General features: G+C 45.6%; 7 protein-coding genes across 8 annotated transcripts; 3 read left to right on the forward strand and 4 right to left on the reverse strand.

The window, feature by feature from the left end:
• Nucleotides 1–798: 798 nt before the first annotated feature.
• On the reverse strand, nt 799–6049 carry LOC118511893 (ATP-dependent RNA helicase dbp2-like). Its single transcript, XM_036055523.1, has 4 exons — nt 5910–6049; nt 4584–5827; nt 2022–2200; nt 799–1950 (listed from the first exon to the last, which is right to left on the reverse strand). Coding segments are annotated over exons 1-4 (2127 nt in total). The 5' UTR covers nt 5912–6049; the 3' UTR covers nt 799–1248.
• A 26-nt stretch (nt 6050–6075) lies between these two features.
• On the forward strand, nt 6076–6763 carry LOC118511896. The gene is made up of 2 exons (XM_036055527.1): nt 6076–6345; nt 6406–6763. Exons 1-2 carry the CDS (start codon nt 6110–6112, stop codon nt 6734–6736), a joined length of 567 nt encoding a protein of 188 aa, XP_035911420.1. The 5' UTR covers nt 6076–6109; the 3' UTR covers nt 6737–6763.
• Nucleotides 6764–7284: 521 nt separating this feature from the next.
• On the forward strand, nt 7285–9915 carry LOC118511895 (arfaptin-2). The gene is made up of 4 exons (XM_036055525.1): nt 7285–7476; nt 7561–8438; nt 8510–8617; nt 8691–9915. Exons 2-4 carry the CDS (start codon nt 7629–7631, stop codon nt 8733–8735), a joined length of 963 nt encoding a protein of 320 aa, XP_035911418.1. The 5' UTR covers nt 7285–7476; nt 7561–7628; the 3' UTR covers nt 8736–9915.
• LOC118511894 (protein arginine methyltransferase NDUFAF7 homolog, mitochondrial) lies at nt 9903–11659 on the reverse strand. Its single transcript, XM_036055524.1, has 4 exons — nt 11245–11659; nt 10503–11177; nt 10250–10429; nt 9903–10188 (listed from the first exon to the last, which is right to left on the reverse strand). The coding sequence occupies exons 1-4, from the start codon at nt 11617–11619 to the stop codon at nt 10009–10011; spliced, it is 1410 nt and encodes a 469-aa protein (XP_035911417.1). The 5' UTR covers nt 11620–11659; the 3' UTR covers nt 9903–10008.
• A 186-nt stretch (nt 11660–11845) lies between these two features.
• Nucleotides 11846–12838, reverse strand: LOC118511897 (pickpocket protein 11-like). The gene is made up of 6 exons (XM_036055528.1): nt 12769–12838; nt 12510–12693; nt 12397–12444; nt 12232–12325; nt 12061–12179; nt 11846–12005 (listed from the first exon to the last, which is right to left on the reverse strand). Exons 1-6 carry the CDS (start codon nt 12775–12777, stop codon nt 11887–11889), a joined length of 573 nt encoding a protein of 190 aa, XP_035911421.1. The 5' UTR covers nt 12778–12838; the 3' UTR covers nt 11846–11886.
• Nucleotides 12839–17478: 4640 nt separating this feature from the next.
• LOC118511898 lies at nt 17479–23555 on the forward strand. The gene is made up of 4 exons (XM_036055529.1): nt 17479–17723; nt 21636–22002; nt 22085–22378; nt 22523–23555. The coding sequence occupies exons 2-4, from the start codon at nt 21675–21677 to the stop codon at nt 23314–23316; spliced, it is 1416 nt and encodes a 471-aa protein (XP_035911422.1). The 5' UTR covers nt 17479–17723; nt 21636–21674; the 3' UTR covers nt 23317–23555.
• A 2107-nt stretch (nt 23556–25662) lies between these two features.
• LOC118511899 (helix-loop-helix protein 1) lies at nt 25663–27409 on the reverse strand. 2 transcript variants are annotated; one of them, XM_036055531.1, is made up of 2 exons: nt 27087–27409; nt 25663–26148 (listed from the first exon to the last, which is right to left on the reverse strand). In XM_036055531.1, exon 2 carries the CDS (start codon nt 26146–26148, stop codon nt 25726–25728), a length of 423 nt encoding a protein of 140 aa, XP_035911424.1. In that variant the 5' UTR covers nt 27087–27409; the 3' UTR covers nt 25663–25725. The 2 variants fall into 2 exon arrangements, with proteins under 2 accessions (XP_035911424.1, XP_035911423.1); XM_036055530.1 differs by having other exon boundaries at nt 26936–27408.
• Between the last annotated feature and the right edge of the window lie 445 nt (nt 27410–27854).

The following is a 27854-nucleotide window of genomic DNA, read 5'->3' on the forward strand; positions in this document are numbered from 1 at the left end:
TAAAAGAACAAGAAAGCGGCACCAAACCTTGGTTTGGAGATTAACGAGGCGATCCTCTAAATGATGGTGGATGTTGAGTTACGCGCAAGGATGCTGACAAGGACAGATGCTCAGCTCAGAAGGATTTTTGGCCCCGCATATATTGAAGGATAATGGAGGAGCCGTTATAATGAAGAGCACACGATCTGTACAGTGATCTGACCCATCGCCAGCAGGACATATGGCTTTTAACTGCTAGTCCGTATTCAAAGAGGATCATGTTCCACAATCGCGGAGTAGTGTTGAAGGGCCCATGAAGCTGGATTTCCACACCGGACCGTGAGCTGGTCATGTCACGAGAACGGCACCAGACGACCCAGCTCGTAAAGTCCTTACAAAGGTCCAATGGCACAAGTCGCAGCACGCCCAAACTGAAATGGATTGATAGTGTCAGGAGTATCGAGGTCCGTTGCAACAGACGAAGACCGCGAAGTGATTGTACCGCCTGATAAGTAAGTAAGTAAGTTGTCTTCTTATTCCTTGGCACTACAAACTCTAAAGGTCTTGGTCTGCCATTTCTGGATATATGTGACTTGATTTTATCCGTAGTAAAGTATTCAGCCCTACGTACGGAGAGGCTATCTACATAGGATTTGAGCCTCGGTCCTGCCGTGTGAAGACCGGTGCCGTTATCGCCTCAGCCACCAGACTGCCCACAAGTAAGGTTCGGTATTAAATATTATATTTTTAGGAATCCCCAGGATAACTTAATCTCAAAACACATTTTAAAGGATGGTAACAAAATGAAAGTCACGAGGCTTAAATATTAAAACTAATCGAATGTCATTTATTTATATTCTTCCAGGAATTGATAATGTTTATGCTTATAAATATTAGTTCAAATTAAATTCATGAGATACAACTAAACGTGCTCTTCGACGCTCCTCTTCGCAATCGCTTTTCAAAAAAAGTGTGCTTAAACACTGGGGGTTAATGTATGTAAAAAGGATTCATCAATTCAATCAATTATCAATTATCGTAATCAAATTTTAAATTATAATACAGCCGAAACAAATTGTCACGATTTTATGAGGTTTTGTTGATATACATGTACTCATCCCACACATCACCCTGGCGGTGCTCCGACTACGTCTATACAAACATTAGCCTGCGTGCCATCATTCGGCCCGAAGAAGATGGTAGAGATGTAGGTGCGCTCGCTACTACTCTAGAATGTTTGTGGATGCCAGTCATTTGCCGATCCGCTCTTTACATACCACCCGACGCCATCGGAGGCATTACTCCTCGTGCCGTATATCCGTCGGAACGGCCCATCGGTGCTGGTGGTGGGGCAGTAAACTGAAATCCCACCCCGGCGCCATACGGAGCGCCGAGGGCCATTGCGGGATGAGCATAAGCGATTGCGCTGGGCATCGTGGGGGTTGCAGCCAATCCGATGGCGGCCGGAGCACCGGCTGATGCGCGCGAACGATCCGTATCGGAACGACGTGGAACGGATCCTTGCACCCCGTATCCACTACCTGCGTAGGCTGCCGCATGTGGTTGGCCGCCATAGTGTCCACCGTAATTACGATCGTCCGTACCGTACGGAGCTGCCGTGCTGCCAGCCCCATAACCATTCATACCTATACCGTTGGCAGCGCCACGAGATCCACCGCTCGAGGTATAGCCACCTCCAGAGCGTGACCCACCATCGCGATGATCACGGTTGTAATCATCCCGCCGAGGATACATGGCACTGCGATCATCATTGCCGTTCCGATAGCCTCCATCATCGCGTCCCATCCGGGAATCACCGAACCGACCGCCACCACCTCCCATTCTTCCATTGCGTTGCCCCATACCATGGTCGCGGCCCCCGCTCATGTTGCCACGGTAGCGCCCACCACCACCACCACTACGATAGCGACCGCTGCCTCGTGCATACTCTTGCAGCTCCGGATTGATGTACTGCAAGCCAAAGAAGAGATTAACCCATCGTGTATCGCCAAAGCCAAGCCATATCCAAGCAATCATCTTACCTGGTTGGCATCCTGCAGCACGGAGATAAGATCCGGCGCTTTGGACGAATTGGCCGGTGTAAAGAACGTGTACGATGTTCCTTTGTTAGTTGAGCGTCCCGTTCTGCCAATACGATGCACGTAATCCTCGGTGTTGTTCGGAAAGTCGAAATTGATAACGAACTTAACGTCGTCCACGTCTTCAGAAGGGCAGGAGAGTGTAAAATAAAAATAAGGTATTAAAATTTGAATTTACATCTATCCCATGCAACGATACCCGATGAACTTGATACACAAATCAGCCAAACCATGCCATGTAAACTCATTACCCCGGTACGGACAGCAGTGTAAAACCAACAACAGAAAACTATGCACAAACTTACACAAAACATAAAACAAATTACTAACTCGGTCAGTCATTGCTATTGGAGGGTGTGTCCCAGTACAACCCACAAAATCTGTTACATGATGCCAAAAAGCTAGCAAAAGCCTTATGCTGTGTGCAGTACAGCTCGTGCATGGGAAGAGAATAGAACGAATTCGCCACTGTGTTGAAAGTAACGCAGCTTTTACAATTTAGCTGCCATCCATCTCAGGCGTCACAAGGAAGGCGTTTGGAACAAAGGTACTCGCGTATTTGATCATACGGCTGAAAGAATTATTAAGCGTTTCAGCATTAACATTTGTGTTTTTTTTAATCTACTAAACTTTTTATCTATCTATCTCAACTGAAACTAAAACAAATGTGGAATATGTTAGGAAGTCTTACAAAAGCATAATTCGATGTAAGAAGAAGGGCTCAATATACCTGAGCTGACTTACAAAATTGTTTGCGATATTGAACCTACTTTCACACTTTAGAATACCACAAACAATCAAAGTTTATCACAAAATCGATTACAATTTGAGAAAATATATCAAAATACGCACCACGTGTACCATATTTTAGAAAAATAAACTCTACTAATGCGCGAACAGTTCCTTGAAGCATTATGACACCCATCTGTGTCTATCTGTTTAGAAGCCTTAAACGGCAAGGTGAAACCCTTAAACACCTAAGCCGTCTGCGAATCGCGTTCCATTTTGCGAACAAACATGAACGAGTGCACTAACGAATTCAAAACGTATAAAGTAATGTTACAAAAGCTTACGCCTAACAGCAAACGTGGCCTGGCCTTTTTATCGTACGGTCAACTGTTGGAAGAGCTGTGCTACAGAGGAGATGGCCACTTACCTATGTACGTTAGTGACTCATCCAGGCCGTCATCCTAGATGTGCCATCTCCATCCATCCCACGCTGATCTCGCATCAACGGTATCCCGTTTGACCGTATCTATAGGCCCTAAACGCGTGTCTCCATCATGGCAAGTAGCATGATGCAGGCACTTCTGACTCTACGTGCACGTCTCGCCAATGGCGTCCGCTTCGGACGATCCTTCGGAGCCATTAACGATGTTGCGATGTCATCGAGCTATAGGACGACGATCGCTTGACGATCGGTTGCTTCTACCAGAACTGAGTGAACCACGCGGGGTTAAAATATAATAGTGCTAATACTGAGAAACCTACTTTCTGCTAGGAACTGGCGCGCATTACATTCACGAAACGCAACTCAAGCTAAAACGTCGCAATAGTCAATCACCATTCGATGGGACGAATTCGCTAGATTCCCTTCGAGATCCACCGACACACCGAACGCGGTTTGTGGGATCTCTTGAGCCCAGCATTCGGCAGTGCTGCACTGCGCTGCTTTAGCGAATCCAGAATGATCCTCGTTACGATAGCAGACGATTGATGGTTGTCGGTCGCCAGATCGTCAGGCGAACGACACATCTCTACGTCTGCTTATAACCGAGACAGTGGACACAGAACCACAGAGCAGGGGGCAGATCGTACACCAGCCACCGTTTGCAGAGATGGAATACGCATCTACGCATGAGCCCGATAAGAGAGAATGCTCGACGAACGGAACCCTACTTTTAAGCGAACGGAAACACATCGCATCGACAATCATCTATATACCGTGCTCCGCCAGTTGATGCTTTCTGGAAAAAGAAACAAGAATAAACGGAATATTTTCTAGCGTATTTACGATTGTCAGATGCGAAAGGTTAATGCTGTGCTTCCGTCCTTGCGTGAAACGTCCCACCGAGCCACGGATTCCGTACGTCGAGAGCAAACGGGAACGCAGATCGACGCCTGCGTCACGCCGGTGCCGAGCGTTTGTCGAGCAAGTTTAAGCACTGGAATGGTCCGAACCCGAGATTCACCGTATCGCACGTCTCAGACCATATGCAGATGCATGAGAAACGAAGATGAAACATTTCATTAATGCAAGTTCGTTCTCGCGTTGCAACAACGACTGACCTAGTGGTACGGATTACAACACACGCCACGTATCAAACTAAAACTCAAAACGCACAGGACATTCATTCCGCGAACGCCTGAGCTACATAGCTACCCCAGAAGAGAGAAAAACATAAGAGCAACCAAAGGGAAAACATAACAAGTCTGTACAGATACGACAGTTACATCGCAGCCCCGAGACTGCGGCCGATTCCTACTGTGTGCAGTGTTTCTCACCTAGACCGCGCGAGGCCACATCGGTGGCTACCAGGATGCCATTGGTCGAGCGACGGAATGTGTTCAGTACGTAATCGCGATCCTTTTGCGACTTGTCGCCGTGAATCCCGTCCGCTCGCCAACCCTGCCGACGGATAACGTTCACAATCTTGTCCACCTTGCGCTTCGTTTCGACGAAGATGATCGTCTTGCCATCGTTCTGCGAGGATATCTGCTCCAACAGCTTAAACAAACGGTTCTCCTTCTCGTACTCCTCGCAGCAGTCTATTATCTGCAGGATGTTTTCGTTCGCGGCCAGGTTCAGCGAGCCGATGTTGATTTGAATGTAGTCGCGCAAAAACTCTTCCGCCAGTTTGCGAATCTCTTTCGGCCACGTCGCAGACCACATCAACACCTGACGGTCGGGACGAATTTGCGAAATAATTTTACGAATTTGCGGTTCGAAGCCCATGTCCAGCATACGGTCGGCCTCGTCCAGCACGAGATACGTGCAGCGCCGCAAGTTTGTGGTTTCGCGCTCAAGAAAATCAATCAACCGGCCCGGCGTAGCAATCACGATCTCCACCCCACGGCGAAGATCACTTTCCTGCGGATATTTGGAGGCTCCGCCAAACACGCACGTATTGTAGATACCCATGCGCCGTCCAAAGTCATCGCAAACCTGCTTGATCTGTTGCGCCAGCTCACGCGTCGGAGCCAGCACGAGCGCAATCGGGCCATCGCCCCGTGCGATTCGCGGCTGGTTGCTGATGTGCACCAAGGCGGGCAAAATGTACGCTAGCGTTTTGCCACTGCCCGTCTTGGCGATACCGACCATATCGCGCCCGCTCATCGCAATCGACCAACCGACCGCCTGAATGAAGGTCGGTTCCTTGAAAGCCTGCCGCTGAAACTCGTCCAGCATGTACTGGGGAAAGCCGCTCTCGTGAAAGTGAAGAATCGGGGCAGGCACATTCTTTCCGTACACGGTAATCTCGTTCTTGTCCAGGTACTGGTTCACCTCGGCCCGCGAACGGTTCAGGACGCTGCTAGCGGGTTGGAAGAAATTTTTCTGAAACGCTTCCAACTTTACCTGATCCCAGCGGATGCTACGCAAGTTTTCGCCATTCCGCTCCATGCGATCGAAGCGCTTCTCCACCCGGCCACCATTGCGGTCGTTGCGACGCATCAAGCTGGAAGTGCCCGTTTCAAAACTGCGGCCAATTCTTTCAGCGCTACGGCTGTCTCGACCTCCACGGCGAATCCTACCGGGGAAGATTACGGCAAAAGGGTAACAAACATTTATACACCACCGATCGATTTCAGCACACTCGCACGTAAACCTACATTTTAAACGCTTAATTTCACGCCAAAACCACAGTATGATTACGAAATATTAAAATCCAAGCACAGCTGGCTATTCGGGGCAAGATGGCGTACAGTGTTGAAAATCTTTTGTTTTGTCCACAACTCGATGACGTTTAAACATCACCGCCCGATCTGACGCTTCGACAGTGACAACACACCAACACCAACATGCTTTGTTCATGCATAGCATTTGCGCGGGCATGAAACCACACAACAGTATGGAAGCAGCCGGAAGCAGTGGAGGCTCTTCCTCGGAAAATATCCCGTTCTGCGAGCATTATAAGCCTTTGCTAATCGAAGAAATTGCACTTGTGGAGCATCCAGTTTATGTACACTATGGAAAGTGTTCGGTCATTGGCATGTTGTCCTGTACCGACCACCGGCTAGAGTCGCTGTGCGTTCCTGATCTTCCAACGTGAGTGGAATGTGCAGCTTATTCGCACCACGATCAAGTTATCGTTTCATTTGTTTACAGTGAAATGCAGCTTCCCGATGGGGCGTGCAGTGTTGAGCTGTGCCTTAACAATTACTGTGGAATCATTCCCAAAGGCAGTCAGGTAGAGGTTACTGGCATCGTAAAACTGCGCCACATACCCACTGGCGTTACGACAGATTCGGGCATGTTGCGAATCAGATTGCAATGTGAAGATGATCGGGAATTCAAGCGCAGGTATGACGAGATGTTAACCGGTTACAGTCCTTTCATTGAGGTAAATCACATACGAACGGTTACGCACGCTAGAGAGCTGATTTCATGTAATCTTAAAGTAAGAAAACTAGACTATGTATGTGCATTAGACTTATGAATGTAGTATTTTTCACAATCAAATTAATACGGGTGATGGATGATGAATTTATTCGTCCGAAATGGTGCATAAATGCTAGAGAAGATGATTAGGAATTACGAATTCCTAGCACGGTTGGTTGACTAGCCCTGATTTCGCCTGTTTTCAAATTGAACGTAAACAAACCTTTCGTTGTAGTGGTGCAACACGTTTTAGCACATTGGGCGATCCACAAAAAATCGAGGTCTTATCAGGCTTTTTTTTTTCATATAAAATCGATGTTTTTGAAGTGGATTGACAAATTTGAAATTCATCGTTTATTTGGATACTCTTTCTGCCTTTATGCGCAGTAAATTCTTAATATTTTGTATGCTCGTTTAGCTTTGATTGCTGTTGTGGCGTACTGGCGAGATATTATTTTTATGTATCGAAAACCATATCGTTTGTTAAAATGTTCAAAGAGGTTTGAGCATTCATTAGTACGCTACAGCTAGTAATTCTTTACATTATTTTAGGGATTTATTTATTTTCATAATGCTCCTTCCAATTGCATTTTTAAAATCCATTTTACGTGAAACGTCAGCCGAATGGTTCCGCGACATGTCAAGTCAACGACCGCAGTGCGCAGGCGTACAGAAATGGAGCCGTGAAAGGATGACGTTTGTCGCGAAGTATACACAAAACGAAAAAATCTCATTATCTTGTGATTTTCAGCCTCAAGAAACTCAGTGAAAGCAAAGGGAAAGATATTCTTATCGGCGGTAAGTCCGTATCAATCCATAACACCTTTAATTCACAACCTTATTCACCGTCTGCTTGTTCCTTCTTCCGCGTTCCGCGATCAGTTTGTAGGATCGATTTGTGATTGCTTTGTTGCTCGCCCCAGACAGGAAGTGGCCGTACCCCGAAAAACATGAACAAATCGAGCGAGAAAAGTATACACGAAATGTTGAAAAATACTCCGTCCATGAACGACAGCACCGACGTGGTGCATACCGGGTCCGAGCAGCAAACAATCAAGCACTCGACCACGCTAACGCTGCGCAACGTTAGCAATCACAGTCTAACGTCGCCGACGTCCGTCAGCCTGGAGGACGAATCGGCGTACATCAAGAATGGATCGTCCAAGCTCGATACGTTCCGCAACTGGAGCATTACCACGTACAAATGCACCAAACAGATCATGCTGGAAAAGTTGGGCAAATCGACACGCACCGTTGACCTCGAGCTCGAGGCCCAAATCGACCAGCTGAAGGAAACGCAGAAGAAATATTTAAGCATATTACGTTTGTCGCGTGCATTTACGTCCCACTTTTACAACTGCATGCAAACCCAGAGCCTGCTGTCGGAAACGTTTGCCGATCTGGCGCAGAAGAGTCCGGAGCTGCAGGAAGAATTTCTGCGAAACGCCGAAACGCAGCGAATTTTGACGAAAAATGGCGAGCTGCTGCTGAACGCGCTTAACTTTTTCATTTCGTCCATTAACACGCTGTGCAATAAAACCATCGACGACACACTGCTCACCATTCGGCAGTACGAGTTGGCCCGCGTCGAGTACGACGCGTACCGGGTGGATATGGAACAGCAGCGAACGGGTGGCAGCGAGCCGCAGCAGAAATATTCCAACGATGAGGTACAGAAAAAGTACGAAAAATGTAAGGACCAGTACGAGAAGCTACGCTCGGACATAGTGGTAAAGATGCAGTTTCTGGAGGAAAATAGGGTAAGCTTGCACAAACCCGGCCCTGGTCCGGAATTGTTCGTTAAATCAAGCATATTGGGCTCCTTTTGCAGATCAAAGTTATGCACAAACAGTTGCTGCTCTTCCACAACGCTATAGCTGCATATTTTGCTGGTAACGCGAACGGTCTAGAAAAGACGCTACAACAATTCAATATCAGCGTAAGTATTATCTTCCAACTGAATCGTTTTTAATCGGTTCTTACACACTCTTCAATCTCTCTATCCGTTACAGTTGAAGAGCCCTAATTCCGTCACCAGTTCGTGGTTGGAGCAGTAGGGCGCTGGGTGGCATCGTCCAAGCACATCACCGGTAATAGCAGATCGATGAATCATCATTGTCATTGAAAGTATTTGAACTGAATGTGATCTTCGAGCTGCTTCGAGTTCGATGAAGAGCAAGAGCTGAAGTCAGCTGTTTTTTCATCCTTCATCCGGCGTTATCGGATGCTACCCGATGCTTCTGGTGCATAAGCTTACCGGGCAAGGGAGTGACAAAGTTTTGAGATTTATTTTCTTCGATTGAGATTTCGTTTCGTTTCGTAGCTATTTAGGTTATACTACTTAACACCTTGCGGGATTTCACATTACTTTCTAGTTAACTTATTTACATTTAACTGCACTGCACAATGGCTGACCTCTTTTAGGTCAATGTTCCATCGTTTACAAAATTGGGTTTGCCGGGCAAATGCGATTGTTTCCCTAGCCTAGTCAATGTAATCGTATACTCTTATAGTTTGTTTTCCTTCGCTTTTAAGTTTAATGTAATGCAAAATCTACCCCGCCTGGCGCGCACTCTCCTTGTTTGCCGCTGCACATGCTCGACTCATACACGCACTGAAATTGTATCTTTTTGTCCAATAACAAAAAGCGGGTAAATCTATGGTTCACGATGCATGTGCTTAGCCACGTCCATCACGGGCCGTGGGAAGCATTAAGGGGGGAGTGAACACATTGGTCTAGCAGTTGTTACTAATGCGGGAAAACAAAACCCGTCAACCGGGATCGAGTTGAATGAGTTTGAGTAGTCACGGAATTTATAAGCACTAAGAGACCGCACACCAAGAACACGTAAAATCCTAGAATGTAAATGGTACACAAGTCACACCAAAGCGCTGTACACGTTCAGATAACAAAAACGATGATACGATCATGCGAAAGGGGACACACATGGTAAGGTAAGGGGGGGGGGCGATTCTCTACACAACACAATCTCAGATAGACCACACTCACCAAACGATGGAAGGATAGTGCGTTTGAGCGTCGGGATCATATATAAAATAGAATATAATGTGAAGCTTGCATAACGTGATTGTGTAAATGGTTGAAAAGTATGTTCGGTGGTCCGGATGGCCAACGCAAACGGATTACAGACGGAAAGATATTTTGGTTTTCCATGTAACAGAAAATGTAACGTAAATAATAGCTTCTGAAAAATAATACTTAAACTGAAAGCAGTATTTCGATTTTTTTATTATACTTGTTCAATTAAACAAATAATTTCTTCGACTAGCAGCAGAAGCAGCAGCACCTTAGCGCGACATGGGTTTGGGTCACGTTTTTACATCGAATCCTACCACTTTGTTCGAGGCCGTTAGAAACTGCTTAAGTGATGCTGGGAAAACTGACAGCAGCTTAAAGCGTTCTCCCATTTTGGCTGGGTTTGTTAGCTCATCGTAACCTTGGGTTAATGTTTTCCGATACTTGTCGTCCGAGGTAGCGCTTAGCAAGGCCTAAAACGAATGTAATAATTAATGATACGTGCCCAAAATTCTAGCAATTTTTTATGCCTACCTTTAACCGTGCTGAACCTTCCATCGCTTCCAGAAACGATTCCTGGCTAACGGGTCCGAGCGTTATCGCTTTGTCATCCTGCTCAAGAAAGTGTTTCAAAAATCCGAAATCAACATCAACCGTCAAATCGGCGCTCCCCGGATCTTGCAGTGGATCGTGAAGTTTGTGGCTTTTGAATGACTGCGGTTGGAGAGGAGAAGAAAGTGGGTAGGAAAAATTACTTCATTCAAGAGATTCTATTAGTCAAACCTACCCTCAGTGTGTCCGTTTTATCGCCCTCGTGGCCATAGTCGATTATAAGCCCAAATCCACCATGTTCGTCAACGCGCTTCGCAATATTCTGCGCTATTTGTTCCGTTTCAAACGAAACTTCAAGGCGCGTACGATCCTTCAACAGTTGCTCGTTGTTATCGAACCGCTTCCCGAACACTACCGAGTATGGGGTCGCCTTGTTCGATTGGATGAAGCGAAAACTAGGCTCATTTTGATCCGCGCTTATATCGACCAGAATTTCCTTCCACAAAGCACCACCCTCCTTGAGTTCTTTGCAAAACACGTGCACCGGAAGCGCGTCAAAGAATTCGTTCGCAAGTATGATGGAAAATCCTTTCGGTACCTCGACGATGTCGGTGTACCATCGAAGATTGATACCGGAACCGGTCGTTCCTTCCTGCACGTAGGCCTCAACCTGATCAGCTGCCGTACGATGCACGGTACCGTTGCAAAGACGCTCAGCCTGAACGCGCTGCAAATTGGGACTCATCTCAACCAAATGCCCACTGACGCGATCCTTCGATAGACCGAATCGTTCGAATACGCGCAAAACATCATGCATAAGTGTACCCTTGCCTGGGCCGAGCTCGATGAGCTGGATGTGCCCATCATAGTTGAACTTTTGTAGCTCATTTATGCACCAAACGGCAACGAGCTAGAAACAGCAAGCAGAACATAGTTGTATTTGTGTTGTAATAGCTTCCACTATCACCGGTTCTTACCTCACCAAAAATCTGTCCAATTTCCGGCGCCGTAATAAAATCCCCACTAGTTCCGAACACATTTTCCTTCGTGCTGTAATAGCCAGCGGCCGGATTGAGCAGCACTTCCCGCATGTAAGTGGCCACCGTTATCGGACCCGTGGCCCGTATCCGAGCGTGCAGTGCCTGTGCTAACGTTCTTCCATTGCTACTAGCACCGGAAGATTCTTGCTGGCGAGGGTCACGGCGTAAGTTTTTAAGCTCGGTCACCGCACGCCTATTGACGGCTTTATAGCACTGGGTTCGAGTAAACACGCGATTTGCTCCTTTGGACGTAACAAACGTGCCAAGAATGGCTGGCAGACGATATTTGCAGCATCTTCCGAGAGCGTTCATTGCGTGCCGGTTTCACTTGTTTACTGCGCGAGATTGTTATGACAGTTGCGGATGTCAAGCGTTGGAAAGAGATTTGTTTGAATGTGTGCGTGAGAGAGAGAGAGAGAGAGAGTAAGAGAGAGGCACATGTGGATTTGAATGAAGACGGTTGGTATTGGAAAAAATATTCACTGAGGAATTCGATTGCGCGACTAATATTTATTAATCAAACTTATTAAGAGTTTACAAAATATTTCGAAGCATTTATTATTTCTGGCTTTTCAGATATTATTGAGCGGTAAACTTTATTTTGAGGTGATACGGCCTGAAGAACATGTTGTACACCAGCTCAATGATGCTTATCAACGACACGCCGAAGAATAAACCGCCTATGCCACCTAAAGAAACTAAACGAAACACTTACTTTACTATCAATATTCATGCCACGGATGCAATGCTTACCAACAAAATCAAGTTTATTTCTAATGACACGTCTTTGGTAGCGGAAAATGGGAAGATTCAACACTTCCAGGATCACTTTTCCCGGTTCGGAGCTTACATTGGTAGGGTTGTAAGTTTCACTGCAAAACAAGACTCTTGTTCAAGCATCCTTTAAATTGCTACCATACGTACCCAATCACGTGAGTTTCCAGCGATTCGCACGCTTGCATGCACGAACGATCTTTGTGTACAGTGTGCACGTGTTTCGTTAATTGTTTGACGTTTGCTTCAATAGATGAAAACAAAAACGATTTTTGTTTAGCCCATCAACGAATTATTTAAACCTCGAATCCCTACCCTTATTGATGCAGAGCAGACCTTTAAAATCGCAGTAAAAGTTTTCATCTGAAAATTGAAAACAAAAAGATTTAAGAACACTTTATCTCAGAACAGTTGGTACATCCACATACACTCTTTGGGTGAAGTGGGAATGGTACAGTTGCACAACTTCAGCTCCAAATTTATTCGATTGTACAGAAAGCATTGCGAAAAGCTGTACTCCAGTGCGGGCGAGAGCCGTTCCTCGGGAAATCTACATTTACGCTTATCGATCGGCTCGTCCTTAACCTCCGGCTGGTTAACGGTTTCGGTAATCTAAATTGGAAAAAAGTAACATTTCGACCAAATGAATTAATAAGACGCAGATGATCATAATTTGAAGATATCTACCTGCAACATGAAGTGGGAAACGAAGCCAGATTTTCTTAGAGCGTAGAACGGTTCCACAAAGTTGGGATAATCCTCTGGGCTGTGTATGTACATCTATGAAGAAAGGTGAATAGAGTATGATTCGATGCTTGTTTACAGCCGTTCGCTCTATTGCTTTATCACCATGTAGTTGATTGTGTCGTGATTACGGTAGCGAAACTCCAAACTTCTTTTGCGCGTCCGTACGTTAAATTTCAACGGCAAATGATCAAACGTATGCAGCTGACTGGAATGGAATTGTGGTTGGTTTTAAAGCTCTGGTGGAAGGTCTGGTGACTGATAAACATAATGCCAAGACTTACTTATCAAATATGCTGTTGGCTGTAAAACAATTTCCCATCTCCGTTAGGGTGTATCGAAATATAAGATTGCAATCGAACGGTTTTCCAACGTACTTTACATCGAAAAGCACATCTTTGCAATCGGATGGAAGAAACTGCAAATATGCAAACGAGAAAATGTCCTTAGGGCAGTGGATTGGTGGAAGCAGCAATAGTGAATTCATTTACCCTATTTTTCATCACTTTTAAGTTTAAGTTGCACGTACTGTTTAGCCCTGCACAGATAGCAGTGATATCCTCATCCAGATTACTGTTTGGACTGACGAACAGGTACGTTTGAGCCATTTTTGGCCACAAGTAGTTGGTGCTGGAAAAGATATTCGATATATTCGATAAAACTCGCTACCGTTTTCCCTTCACGCTACAATACCTTTTCGGGGGCGTAAAGTTAGTAATCGCCCAAACCTCCTTCAGAAAGCTGGATAGCTGATTCGTGCGTCCCTTCGCGTAGCAAAGCGATATGGCCGGAAAGGTGCTGTTCCAACGCAGATAAGACGTGTCCGGATTCACGCTGATCGTCTCATCGTACGTGTCAATCGTGAATAGCAGGATAAGTATCATGGACGCGAACGATGCACACAGTACCAGCACCCAAAAGCTTCTGCAATAACCCAAAACCAACAGATATAAAATTGGTTGGTGTTCAATTTGCCCTAGAACTGCCGCACTCTTGCCTTTCGTATGTGTTACAGCGTGTTCCGAGATACTTGATACCATTAATTGTGCTGTTATCGACTGCCTTCCGCAAACGATAGTTGATTAAAAGTTTGTTCTTAAGCACCCCTTCAATTTTGTGCACCTGTTCTGTGCGTGAGGCATAATCATTTTGAAGACGGGTCAGTTTGCTGTTGGCGACTGCCCACTTTTCACTGCTTTGTTCGCTGTGTTGAAATTTTGAGCTGGTTTTAAAAAGTTTGACCATATTTGATTTGTAATAAGCACTTATTTACTTCTTTTTCCAGAAAGTTAAGCCAAGTTTTTATAGAGATGATACACACAAGGCTCTTCTGGATGCAGTCAGAGCGCCTTAACAACTGAAAGTCATAATTTGGTCGAGGTTTTTGATGCCTACACGAATCCCTAAGAGTCTCCTCTTTAATGTATTATTCATGTTACGATCAGACCATTCATTACAGCAATGTACACTGATGTTCAACATTTAGCCATGTCACTCAACGTTGCGTGTGACACACCAAACGCTACATCCAGTTGTACTACATACAGTTGAATTTGTTGCTCGTCCAGAACACATTGAAGGAGATGGAAGATATCTGTAGGCCATAGTATATTGCATACGAGTATAATATCTCTGCTCATGGGTCCCAAGGTGGAAAAGCCGACAAGTAGAAATCCGAGGATCTTGTGTAAAAATCTATACAAAGAATATTTGTAAAAGACTTGTTCCACAATTTCAAGTGCCAGTGTTGCTTTTTTACACGTTTAACGGGAGTCATCGGGAGTGACTTGTTCGAAGATATTGCATTCTTTGTTGAAGAATGAACAAACAATACTTAAGTTCCCCGACAATATGCTGCCATTGGGTCGCTTCATTTCACCAGATAAGCTTGAGGATGGTACAGAGAAGGTGAAGTTTAAGTTTCCAACTAAGATTCAGGCGGGTACAATGATGATTAGCTTGATGGTAACCAATGATCCTGCCTTGTTTGACTGTGGCTGGAATCAAAATGGCTAAGGAGTTTAAAAAAATTGTGAAATATCAGTATAGAGCAATTATGTCCAAGATAGGATAGGATTTTGATGCTGATGTGACAGTGTTACTAGATTTAACCAACATTTTAAGAAGTTGTGACCGGTGAGTGATTTAGGAGCAAGTCGGGGAGGTGGGATTAGTGAGGACTCGTGCATGTCCGTTAATATGTACCTTGAGGTGTTTGGCTATATATTGCATAACGATTAAATGCATATAGGACAGCTTCTAATCCATCACTCTCAGACTACGATAATAAGGGTTAGATAGGGCATAGATTTAGCTGGGAAAATAACAAAAAAAGACGGGCAGGACACGCATTGCGTGAGGAATGCTTAATTGAAAGAGAGATGCGTGTGTAGGTGATAGGCGCATAATGCAAATGACCCATCGTATTAGCCGGCCTCTTGTCTTCTGTGCAACGCGATAGCGAATTATCTCTCCTCTCCAACGACGATAGAGTTTATTTTGTTATTGTAACATTACAACCTTATGGCTGATTGTTCGAAAATCAAAGAAATTATAGTGCTGTCGGTCATCGATGAGCTGGGCCGTTCATTTTTAATGAGTGCGTTCGATCAGTGGTGGGCGGTTCGACCCGAACCTATCGGGTCGGAGTCATCTGTAAGCGATCCGGAATCGATCGAGTCGTGTTCCTAGTTCCAACGAGTTCGGGTCAACCCAAGAGTGCAACGAGTCTGGGCCGACCCGTAGGTGCAGCAAAGCATACGCAAGTTCGACCTGTAGGTTCGTGTTTACCCTTGGATGCAACGATTTCGGGTCGACCAGGGTGTGCAGCGAGTTTGGATTAACCCATGAGTTCAACGAGCTCGGATTAGTTCATGGATCGTTCCAAAATCGTTGCCCAACCCCACGGGTCTAACTCACGTATGCTTTACTGCACCTACGGGTCGACCTGAACTCGTCGCTCCCACGGTTCGAACTCGATTCCTACAGGAACGAACTTGACTCCGAGTCGATCCATGAAAAGAGTCGTATTACCCATGACTACTTCTTAGTTTAACGACTTGCCCAGGTCTTACCGGCCATGCCGAACTCACTAGGAAGGAGCAGCTCCGATGATACTCGGTTCCCGGTTCTGCCGAGTCAAAAACGGTGTCGCAATCGCCACATTAATCCATCTTGACGGCCAGCCGTTCCACACGGATAACTTGACGATTATTATATTTTGCATTTGGTATTCGATATGGAAGATTTACTTTCGTGTTTATTGATAAAAAGTAGGACTTCTTCTTCTTCTTTGGCGTTACAACCTCGAGCCTCGGTCCCAACCTGTCATTTCTGGCTTTCTGTGACTTGATTTTGCCCTTAGCAAGGTAGTCAACCCTGCGTACGGGAAAGCGGTCTTGGTGGGATTTGAAAGTGCCGAGAGAAGACTGGCGCCGTTATCGCCTCGGCCATCGCCCCGAAGTCTGATAGGAAAAAATAGGACATATAGATAAATTTTGCTTGAAAGAATCTACTGCGTCTTCTTTAATGACTCGAGGACATCGGAAGTTCTTGGCCTATCATTGCTGGTAGAACAGTACCTTTCTATCTTTGACCTGATTATATTCGTAGCTAGACACGCTCCGGTCGGGATTCAATACCCTGCCCTGCCCAATGGTGGATCAAGATATCTGGAGGCCCCGTGCGGAATGGCAGTTGAGACCCCCCCCTAATTGTGAAACAACAGGAGTTCATTAATCGACGAGGCCCCAAGCGGCCGCTCCTTCCACTCCTAGGTTGATCCGCCACTGGTCCTGCCGTGTAAAAACTCAACGCTGTAACTCCCTGTCATAGACACGTACGATAAAAATAGTATGCATCAAATAAAGGTAAATCATCCTTCATCTTCGTAAATATGCATTCCAGATTATCTTTCAAACTAAACCGACTATCAAACATATGTCCAGAAGATTTTGGGCTGGATTACCGACGCGAGCAACGATCATTTATCTCTGCCGAGAGTAGCTAAGAAAAATAATTATAAATAAACACCGTTTTCAATCCAAACTTACACCGCCCACTGTTGTTGCCTATTAACTCACCCCTGGCTGGCCTGGGCAGATAATTATCCTCGCTGCGAAAGTTTCCCCTTGCGGACATGTTCTACCCGAAAGGACGCCTTTTTTATGAAGGGCGCGACGATACCAGTAGCAATGGAGTGTAATCCATCGAAACATTACCGGAGCTTAAACGTGCAGACCCAAACGGTAATGCTAATAGAATTACCACGCAACATTTCCGCTTCTTGCTAGGTGTATTTTGCATAGTCATGTCGTTAAAAATGGATTATCAATATGTTGCGTGTAAGTGATTTTTGCAGATAAAAAACTTCAAATAATTTAATAAGCATCACATCAGTTAGCTGCAGGATGATGTAATGCTGTTACCATCTTCCCCGAATGATCAAATCGAGCATAAAATTCCAATATACACTCGATGCCAGCAACGCACAAATCGTGCCCTGCCGTGCGCCTGTCTTTGTCCCGGAAGCCCGGACCTGCTCGGGCCGACGAAGTTTGGAACAACTTCCACTGATAACCCACAGCAACGGCGCATTGTTTATCGTTCCACAACATGGAGTTGCAGTGTTTTTTTGTTTGTTTGCTTCCTCCGAAAGAAAATCAATTTCTTTCCAGCCAACATAACGCCACAGTGGTGGCTAGGACGCTTTGGTGCGGTGGTCCTGTTACCGCAGTGTGTGTCGGACGCACCTTTCGAATATTGGAACCACCGAGTTGTGTGCCAGTGTCGTGCAAATTTGATTTCGTTTTTAATTTAACGTACTGTTTCGTTTCAGTAGTTAAGTGAGTTCGGTACCGAGATCGTACTACAGGTTGCTGTCCAGCCCCGGGGGAAGGGTAAGTGGTGGCAGTGGCGCTGACTCTCGCTCTCTCTCGTTTTATTCTTGCGAATATAAAGTGGACATCGAGGCGCACTTTAATTGAAAACCGATTTAGACCACCTTTCGTCTAGTGTTCTTGATGACACCATCGGAAAGTGTAGCTGTGCGTATCGATTGCATCGGCTGGGGAAGCTCGACCAACTAATGTAATGATGGTAATTTTCCGCCAAATAATTTCCCGACTGAGCGGAGGGTGTTGAGACCCTCTTCCGATGTGTCTACTCCGTGAACCAATTGTTTCTTATTTAACAATCCTAAGCATATAAACACACACACCGACAGACAGCGACGGACAGTGCGCCCTTTGTAGCGATACTTCAAACAATTACCGAAGGGTGTCGAAGGGGCGTACCGACAAATCCGGTAGTGATAAATTGCTCCCTAGACAGATTGTGAAATCCCATTTTGGCAGGTTGCCGTGTGTCCTTTCGGATTCCGCTGTGTGTGTGTGTGTGTGCACATGTGTCCCAAGGAGTGGTACGACCTGCGGATGCGCATCCATCCACAGCGGGTTCGTTGTACCAGCTGCAGCACCAGCCTTGGTGGCAAACAGAAGCTACCGGTGCCATGTGTACACAAAAAGTTTGTCCAGCACTTCCAGGGAACCTGAGCGCAGCTTGGTGAAAATGGGAAACATTGCAACACAGTAACTTCCAGATATTGCCAAGGATCAAGGACTTTCAAGGAAGCCCCGAGCGAAATGACGGTTGAGGCCCCTTTAGTTGTGACTCCTTTGTGAGTAAGACCAACAGGATTTCCGACGCGAACAAGGCTCCCAGTAGCCGCTCCTTCTGCTCCTAGGTTGATCCGCCACTGGATATTTCATATGATAACTTCACATCGGCTTCAACACTAAACACTAACCAATAAAACAAGTCTCTCTGTGTTCTATCTATTCTAAACATCAAGACACTTGTTTTCAAGATCTTGTAAGCATTGTATGCACGATTTACCAAACAAATCGTTAGCATATTTTTCTATTGACAAACTGTTAAAAAAACATACAAGCATAATCCTTGTTCCTTTGAGTGCATCCCTCTATCCCGTTTGCTCATCCTCGCTAAATCCCGTTGAATGTCCGTCGTGCCTTACGAAAGGACGAAATAAAACTCACCCCGGCATCGCTAAACGACGCTGTTGGGTAATTGAAACACGTGTTGATTTCGGGATTAACTCGGGAACTCTCACTAGCGCATCCTTCCTATCTCGCCAAGCAACATCCCTCGGGACCAATGGCTGGTGTGCGCTTGTGTGTGCCTAACTGAGGGTAAACTTGGCATTTTTTTCAATGTACAAATTCTAATTCACGGAAACGAAATTTACCACGACGACTCGACCCGTCCATGAATGCAAACGCCCATAATTACGATGTAATTGGTCGGTCGTTTGGTTGAGCGACGATCAGGATCAGTTTAGGCACAAACACCTGGCACACCCTCGCGTCCGCAAGCTTCCCGCGGTTAAGCGTTCCGAGGGGTTGGACCCCTCCGCACAATCTGAGGTAACCGCGAATCGTTGAAACCGGATAGCATCCGATCCGTCATGGTCATGCGGCGGTGGTGCCAATTGTTTGGTGTAAGTAAATTATGCACCTACAACTGCACGCTCCCAACGCTCAACAGTGTTGACAGCGGCGCGTGTGAAAGTCAAGCCGGCACCGTCGCCATAGTGCGTGTGAATTGGCATGGTGGCGTGAAAATGGGATACAACATTCAATTACAATTACACTCGTCGGCGGATCGTTGGCCGGATGGCTCTATTCTGGGTCTCGTTCGAGGTATTCTTATGGGATGGTTCTAATCAACACTTCCCAACCGGCCATACTGGTACTGCGCCGCGTCATCAATCAAAGGATGGATGGTGTGAATAATGTTGCCATGGAATTTAATCTAGAAAATTGGAAGGCTGTAATTATGGGGTTTTTGAGGCGTTCTTCAAATTTTATGTAACCAAACATGAGGAACTGACAATGCTTAAATTATTATAACGATCTAGTTTGAATATTATTTGTGTAGTTAACAATGTGATATGGACTGATATCTTGAGTAGATTAAATAATGCCGTCTGGTCATTCTTGTGGGAAAAAACAGTTTGGAAGAGAACGATCTGCTCAGGGTAGATCACATCTATTAGACGTAACCCGGTCGCTAATTCTTTCCCAGCTGTGACGGGTTTAACAGAATGCAGACTGAGCGGCCGCGGGGGCTGCTTGAGCTCGCGAATTCACAAAGATCCTAGCCCCCGGTCAGCAGATTTAATGTGGATTTGGTGATTAGGGCCACTTAGAAAATTAATTGAATACTGTTTTCCAGGAACCTTGATCCAGGGCTACATTTCTCCGACCGCGGGCTCAGCTCTGCATCAGATCTCCGACAGGTTAGACTCCAGTATCCTTCTGGTTTTGGCCACTGTCAGGATATCAGCACTGCCAAACAGTCCAGCTAACTCGTGGTCCACCTCCTTCTCCACACACCCTGCTCGCCAGAGGTGGTCCTAAGAACCCGATGCACGAGAATGGCGAATGCATTGGCGTCCTTTGTTAGCATAGTCCAACACTCATATCCGTTGAGGACTATCGGAAGTATCAGTATGCAATCTATAGTGCATTATGTGTGTTGTTGGAGTAGTGCATGATTCCACCGAACGATGTGCCTTCGAATTTCGCAACTTACGTTGTTATTAACCTAACTGATACTCTGCTTCCGAGGCACGAGTTCTATAACGGTTAGAGCTTCCGGCAAGCATGTACTTTATCTTTGTCGCTTGGATCCTCCATCCAATCTTGTAGGCCTTGCGTTTCAGTAGGATATAAGCCTCGCACACCACCGTAGATGTCTGTCCGATGATGTTGATGTCATCCACGAAGCCAAGGAATTGAAGAAAACGGGAGAAAACTGTTCCCTGGTTGTCGAAAGCTGCGGTTCATGTGACACCTTTCAGAGTAATGCTAAACCGTCCGCTAAAGTCCGTCCCTTTACCTCAGACCACGATAAGCACAGGAGCAGATCTAACGGTAGACAGAGTAAGCGACCGCCTAGGACCCCGACAGTTGAGGGGGGGGGGGGGGGTGTGAAGGGGTTTTTGCTCGCCAGCAAAAAAAACCCATTAGTCTTTCTGCACAAGCAGCGGTGGGGCCAAAATATGTGGCTGGTAGGGGCCCCAACTTTCATTGCGCCCAAGGCCTCCAAGCGGTTTGATCAGACACTGGTTAAGCACAACATCCATTGAACTCCTCATTCGCTCTTGCAACTTGCCAGATAATCCGTAAATGGTATCGTAGACCACATGGAAATCGATGAACAGGAGGTGTTTGTGGATCTGGCCCTTCAGCCGTTTTTGAAGTATATGCCACTAAGTTATGGTTTAGTCGGTGATCGATTTTCCTCTAACAAATCCAGCTTGGAGGGTTCCGACGAAATCTGTAGCAAGGAGCGCAAGTCTGCAGCAGAGTATTCGGGACAAGTCGTTAAAGGAAGCTTGGCTTGTTCAAGTCTTTAGACGCTAAAAATCTTATCCTGACCGTCCTTCTGTAATCTTCCTACTGGCTATTATACCAAGAGCAATCATGACCGGACATGACTTGATTCATCCAGTAGATGGATATTCAATCCTGTGTGTCCTCCCACTAGACATGCCCTTTGGCTCTACAAACACAAAATGTCTCGGCCTGCCATTTTTGTCTTTTCTTGACTTGATTTTAGCTATACGGATATTCGATCTGGATGGGATTTGATCCCCGGTCAAGCCGTGTAATGACCGACCGCCTCGGCTATCCATTATATTCCTGAAATGAGAGAGAATAAGCACATTCGTAATTTAAAAACTCCTAAATCCATTACAATTCAATATCCTTTTGTTTTCCTTACAGCCTCCCATCGTAAATTTGCAACCCACCGTTGAGGTCAAAATGAACGGCACACATTCACCCGACATGATAAGCCGGTTTCGCGACCTGAAACTGCTAGAGTCCGGCGAAGGACCCCGGCCGGAACCACCGCACAACGAGGAACCGGGTCACCATCGGCATCAGCGGTCGTTCGCTGCCCAGTCGGCCGCCACCAAGTCCCAGTTCATTCCGGCCATTTGCAACTTTCAAACGGCCCGGAAAATGGCACAGGAAAACCTGGAGCATCAGCCGCTGCCGGATGCAGTGATCGATATTGCATTTCGGAAAGCGCAGGCAGCCGGCTTTCCCAATCCCGGCATGGAGCTAAGCGTTGGACCGTACGCAACCGGTGAGTCGGAACCGGCCACGGTTGTGCAATAATCATTCGTAACCCGTTGCTTGCTGGACTGTCTGTTTTATCGTTTCCTCAGGCGTTGGATGTAAGAACTACAAGGCCGGCCCAACAAAGTGTACCAAGTATCGCGTTTATCGACCGAAAACGTGTGGCGTCATACCGAAGGTGCCCAGCGCGCTCGATACACCCGAGCGGCCGGAGAGTATGCGCGTGAAGAAGAAGGTCGGTGCGATGGATTTGGCGATCGGGTGGGAGTTTCGCACCAAGCACGAGCCCCGCTCGCAAACCTACATGGACGGTTCGAAACCCTCGGTTGCACCGCCAATCTTCGAGGTGGTCGAACCTGCCAAGGACCTGAACCTGCCCGCGGGTAAGTCACGTTAGGCACCAGCGTCCCCGGGGGAACTGTCAAACGAAACCTCACGCCACAAATCAATGCCATTTCGAGCGGTTATTGTTTGTCCCTTGGAACCCTTTTTGCTTAATGCGCTTGTGTTTGCACGCCCCTTTGCAGTGGTACACGCTGGAGGCGTCTTTTCCAACACTTTGGGCGAGGAGGACTTTTTCGACCGTGATGTTATACGCCAGCACAAGCGTCTGGTGCGTCCGACCAGCAATCGTTGCAAGTGTGGCAATGGTTCTGCCCGGTCCTCCAAGTCTTCGAATGCTGCAAGGCAGCAGCTGCACCGAAAGAACGGCAGTGGTCGTGAGCGACAGCACGAGCAACACCACCAGCAGCAGCAACAGAAGCAACACGACGAACCCACCACGATGGAGATCAACAATAACAACCTGCCAGCAGTACGAGGCTCGGCGCGTTCGCACGGTTCGTCCCAGGGTAAGGAGCTCGCCGAACTTCAACGCCAAGCGGGTGGCAGTGCAAACTCGATGGAGCGCAAGATGCATGAAGCGGCGGCCAAGCACGCGGAACGAATCGAACGCTTCTGTCACAAGTTTGTGCCGGAGGAATTCCCGTACAATTTCCACCAGGAGTATCGGTGTGCTTTCAAGGCCGGTATTCCGCAGAGCAACGTGTCCGGCACGCTCAGCAGTTTCGATACCGGGCCCAACGGTAATGGGCATCAGCGAAAAGCGGCCGTCTACAAAAAATTGCTGCACATCCCCAAGCCCCGTGAACCGTACACCAAGAAGAACTACGTCATCGATACGCTCGCGCCCCCGTTCGCCTTCTGGAAGAAGGGTTCCGGCTATCCGGACTATTGGCGGCTGATCAGCGTCTACCAGCAGGCGTACAACAAACCGATCGAGAAGAGGAAATACCCATTGCTCAAGACCGTGTACCAGTAGGTGCGTGCCGTCCAACTACACGGACGCCGGTAGGGACGTCTGCTCAATTATTCATAGCCTTATCACCCAAACACACCGACACACACACATATATTACACTCCTTTAGTCAATGACTTTTGATTTGTCGATTCTCACCAATAGCGGATTGTGTCAATTGCCCCGTCTTACTTATAGTCTGATGCGAAATAAAAAAAACGAAACATTCGAAGATCTCCCGGGAGAGATCTTATGCCAAAGATAGGGTGTGTCGAGATGTGTTTTGTTTTTGTCCCTGTTTGGTGGAAGTACCCATAAATACTGCGATTATTACAGCTCATTGCAAATCCAATAATTGGAAATTGGAAACTGGTTGATACTTATACATTTTTTAAATTCCCGTAGCGGTAGAGGGATTCGATACTATTGGATTCTGGGACAATATCGCAATATTTATGTGATTTGGAAAAGCCGAAAAATCTGTAAAAATTTAGCTTAAACCGTTTCTTCTTTAACGTTTTCCTAAACGATATTCCGAGGATGATCGAAAGCATTGGATATAGTTCCCTATTTGTTAACAAATATGACTCGGAATAAGCGGAGATTCAACGAATTACTACTTATGACGTCCACTATATCACTACAACAAACATTGGAACCAATGGCAAAAAATCAGATTACTTTTGGGATATTTGAACGTCAATCCATAAGTTCTTTCAAGCCTGGGTAATAATATGGTTACCCAACTTTGTAGTGCCTTTGTACAATAAATACAGGAGCAGATGCAGGGAGCATTAGTACTCAACAATACAGCAATGACTATATGCCATATCTGTCCTTCGACAAAGCCTTCAAAAACTAAACTATATTAAACTAGATTGCTAAAGGAAGGTAATACATTCATCATGAAAGAAGAGCAACAGAACAAGCTATACTATATTTTTAGACGGTAAAATCCTAAGTACTGCCTACGTGATTCTATCCCGGATGTCTGGGGTCTCTTCGTATGGATTTGATCAAAGTTGCTTTATTAGTATTGTAGGATAAAAATCAATAACTTAACTAATTTTTGAAACCAGAATGCTAAGAGTGTCACATTCCTCATTCAAACCACGTTTACCGACTAATGGAAATTCCTTGAAGAACCTATCAAACGATCATCAAAAATATATCCACGGCTACGAAAGCTCCTAGCTTAAAGGAAACACACATTGACATTGGCACTCAAATTGTGACTCGTTTGTGAGTAAGACCAAAAGGATTTTCCTCTTTGACGAGGAACCGACGAGGCCCCGAGCGATCGCTTCTTCCGCTCCTAGGTTGATGCACCACTGTTGGCACTTACAATCCTGTCAAAAGCTTGATCGTGCGAATAGCAACCAAATCCCGCCAATTTTTTGTGCGAAATAGGATTGTGACGGTCCGATGGCGCAGTTGTAAGGGGTGCTGGTCTTTTACATGCCATAACATATCTTATCGCATCCGGGATGTTACTCTTCGACGCAGGACTGACCATCCGGCAGTGGTGGATCAAGTACCTTTGTAGCCCTAGGTGGAATAGATGGAGGGGATCCTATCACACCAAATCTACTAACAAGGTGGGTCTCTTACAGAGGTACGAGTGAGATATGTCGTGGGACCCACACATTGGAAGAAACTCCATCAAGGTTCCTGTTGGTCACCTACGAGCGGTGCTTTTTCAGCTTTGTCCAGTATCTTTTCGTGATTTCGAAGAGACTCCTTATACGATAGCTCTTCTATAGCTCTCGGCGGCCGTTCAAGAGTCAAATAAGCCAATAAGAAGAAGAACCATTAGAGCAATTCATAACTTCCAACAAACTAGCCATTGGTAAATGGACCATAACAAATAAAATCATATGAGTAGACGAGACGTCACCACCGTCTTCCAAAAGACAGCCTCAGCTGGTACTTCGATGGGACCAGTATAAATTTTCTACCGAACTATCCTTCCCTTATTGCTACTGGGAATGCTCTTATTTGCTGTAATGAGTTAAATGCGCAATGGAATCAACATAATAACCTGCACTTGGCGGAGCAAAGCGATAGCATGTTCCCGTTTAAATGTTTGAGGTTTACACCTGCTCGAGTGATCGCTATTGACTTACAAGCTATTGGCCTAAAGGTTCAGGAGTGCATTGACTTTTCCTGATGAGTATTGGCTACTATTTGGATATTGGGAGGCATAAACCATCTAGCTAGCCCCAATGCCTGGTCAAAAGGACTCTTTCTTCCGGGATGAATATCGCTTGGCTCCAGCAATAGGGCACCACCGAGATCAACCACGACATAAACACGAAACATAATTTCTTTCATTGCCTTTCCAAACACACAAAACAAACGAGTGTTAGTTGTTTTATAGAGATTCAAAAAATCATGTATTGCAACGTAGAACTAAAATAACACAAGCAGAATCAAGCGTCCAGCACATGATTAAGGTAGGAAATGTAACAGATGGCCAGCTTCAGTATCTCTATCTTGGACAGTTTCTTATCCGGTGGCAGCGTCGGAAGCAGCTTTCTCAGCTCGGAAAACGCAACGTTGAACGCTTCGACCCGAATCCTTTCGCGGGTCGCGTGTGCCGTCCGGTACTTGAGTGTGGCCCGTCGTCGTCGGCGCCTTTCCTCGCGCGTCAGGTTGGAAAATTCCGACTGCACCGACGGATCTTGTTGCTTGCGCTGTCTCACTGGACCCACGCTACCCGGGTACAGTGGTGATTGGCCGGCGGGAAGATGATCGTGATTTGGGGAACACATTTGGGAGCTTTTCGTGCGTGGCTTGCGTACACCTACGGCACAGGGCGACAGTTCCATCGGGTTCTTCATGTGATAAACCATCTGCAACGGAACAGAATAGTTTGTATCAAACCTCGAGTGGGGCAGTAAAGAACTATTCTGAGAAGGGATACTGGCTGTTGAGCTATTCTATATCCATAAAACAGAGCTGCTAATCTTTATATTAAAAGTGTTTAATTATAAAACAGTACAATAGGTTCAGTTGTAACCATATTACATGATCAAGTTTAGGTAGAGGATTTAGTCGACTAGTCGAATAGTCTTCAAGTCAACCGACTATTCGGCTATTCCAAAGGTGAATCTAGGACGACGGAACTTAAGCACAACGAAGAATGCTGTAAGAGCATTACAACATTTTTATAGTTTCTGATACAGTTACACAAATTTAAAAAAAATCATGACATTAATTGATGACTAAGTTGTAACTATTTCAAATAAATTCTATTTATCTTCTTATTAAATTAATTTGTTAAATTATCTTTTTAACTTATCGCTCTAATTATCTTCAAAAATACTTAAATATCGTCCATTAAGTTCGCCAATATAAACACCATTTTGCAATGCAATTTGGGCAGCAAAAAATAAGTTTAGCAAGCAGCAAGTTGGAGAACTTGGGTTACAATTCCTCGTTGTAAACAAATGAAACACAACATAGATGAAACATTTGTTTCCCTATTCCTTTAGTCGATAAACGTTGCCCGTTAAGCTCGTCAGAATGGCAGAAGTTTCGAACTAAATTAATCCGGAATAACTTTACTTTCACCTTAAAAGCGTCGAAGAACTTAAAAGATTTCTACGTCTCGGTGAAAGTGTTTAGTTAAATTCTTGCCTTGTAAATCAATTGCACTTCCAAATACCGTGAGTGATTAACACATTTTTTTATTTTTTGCAGACACACTTAATAACACACTTAATTCCTTTGAAAGGTCCGTGAAAGATGTTTGAGACACGTTTTAACACAATTATTTTTTAATTCTCACCGGAGAAAACCACCACAGTCTTTCCGCACTAAATCACAGCACTATTTCTTGCTAAAGTCCATCGGCTCTATGCAATTATGCTCCTTTTACTTCCAATTCAACGCCTTATTAACCCTTAACTCATGCATCCACTTCCACTGGGCTCTAAACGCATACTGAACGAAACGTCCGGAAGCTTGGTCCTGTACGCTTCTGAAGCATCATTTGTGCTGCAACGATTGCGGCAGCCATCTTGAAAATACAGCATCCTTGCGCTGCTATTGGACGAATCGGAATGCTGTAGTCACGCCCACCGCAAGCAAGAACATTTGGGACGTCGTTGTTAGTAGTGCTGCTATTAGTATTATTATTATTATTCCTGCAGATGGGGCATCCTTTCGTACAGATCGCAGGTGCAAACCATACGAAAGGGCGATATTTTAATCATGAGCAGACACATCCGGCTTTAAATAATATTCTCTTGTAAGTAATTATGCCTCGTCCTATAGTCGAATGCTTTAAGCGGTGTTTTTGAGACAGAGAGACGAAATCATGCTGATGAATGGTATTTTAGAACCTCAATAGAAATAGCTTTAAAAACAGTTTTAATGTGAATATCCCGCAGGAAGCGTTTATATTCATCAATAAGGATCTGGGAGCTGCATTTTTTTAACCATGCTTTATCAAAAGTGGAAGAATATCCGTATGACCTTATGGAAAGGATCCTAGACTACCTTATTCGGAGTGATATATAAAGGACATCGTGCTGCTCATAGAGCTTTGAATGTT

Source organism: Anopheles stephensi, chromosome 3 (genome assembly GCF_013141755.1).
Source record: "Anopheles stephensi strain Indian chromosome 3, UCI_ANSTEP_V1.0, whole genome shotgun sequence".
In the NCBI taxonomy this organism is placed as follows: Eukaryota; Metazoa; Arthropoda; class Insecta; order Diptera; family Culicidae; genus Anopheles; species Anopheles stephensi.

Bases quoted from the DNA above. Each gene is read 5' to 3' on its own strand.
- LOC118511893 (XM_036055523.1), bottom strand. The intron at 2,201-4,583 runs GTGAGAAACACT...GCCCTTCTGAAG, and splicing joins TGTGGCCTCGCGCGGTCTAG to ACGTGGACGACGTTAAGTTC. The intron at 1,951-2,021 runs GTAAGATGATTG...TTTGGCTTGCAG, and splicing joins TGCTGCAGGATGCCAACCAG to TACATCAATCCGGAGCTGCA.
- LOC118511899 (XM_036055531.1), bottom strand. From the start codon at position 26,148: ATGGTTTATCACATGAAGAACCCGATGGAACTGTCGCCCTGTGCCGTA.
- LOC118511896 (XM_036055527.1), top strand. From the start codon at position 6,110: ATGCATAGCATTTGCGCGGGCATGAAACCACACAACAGTATGGAAGCA. The intron at 6,346-6,405 runs GTGAGTGGAATG...ATTTGTTTACAG, and splicing joins TGCGTTCCTGATCTTCCAAC to TGAAATGCAGCTTCCCGATG.
- LOC118511898 (XM_036055529.1), top strand. From the start codon at position 21,675: ATGAACGGCACACATTCACCCGACATGATAAGCCGGTTTCGCGACCTG. The intron at 22,003-22,084 runs GTGAGTCGGAAC...TCGTTTCCTCAG, and splicing joins CGTTGGACCGTACGCAACCG to GCGTTGGATGTAAGAACTAC. The intron at 22,379-22,522 runs GTAAGTCACGTT...GCCCCTTTGCAG, and splicing joins GGACCTGAACCTGCCCGCGG to TGGTACACGCTGGAGGCGTC.
- LOC118511895 (XM_036055525.1), top strand. From the start codon at position 7,629: ATGAACAAATCGAGCGAGAAAAGTATACACGAAATGTTGAAAAATACT. The intron at 8,439-8,509 runs GTAAGCTTGCAC...CTCCTTTTGCAG, and splicing joins AGTTTCTGGAGGAAAATAGG to ATCAAAGTTATGCACAAACA. The intron at 8,618-8,690 runs GTAAGTATTATC...TATCCGTTACAG, and splicing joins TACAACAATTCAATATCAGC to TTGAAGAGCCCTAATTCCGT.
- LOC118511894 (XM_036055524.1), bottom strand. From the start codon at position 11,619: ATGAACGCTCTCGGAAGATGCTGCAAATATCGTCTGCCAGCCATTCTT. The intron at 11,178-11,244 runs GTAAGAACCGGT...TGCTGTTTCTAG, and splicing joins TTGGACAGATTTTTGGTGAG to CTCGTTGCCGTTTGGTGCAT. The intron at 10,430-10,502 runs GTAGGTTTGACT...CTCCAACCGCAG, and splicing joins ATAAAACGGACACACTGAGG to TCATTCAAAAGCCACAAACT.
- LOC118511897 (XM_036055528.1), bottom strand. The intron at 12,445-12,509 runs GTATGTGGATGT...TTCAATTTTCAG, and splicing joins TCCCACTTCACCCAAAGAGT to ATGAAAACTTTTACTGCGAT. The intron at 12,326-12,396 runs GTAGGGATTCGA...CATCTATTGAAG, and splicing joins TCTGCTCTGCATCAATAAGG to CAAACGTCAAACAATTAACG.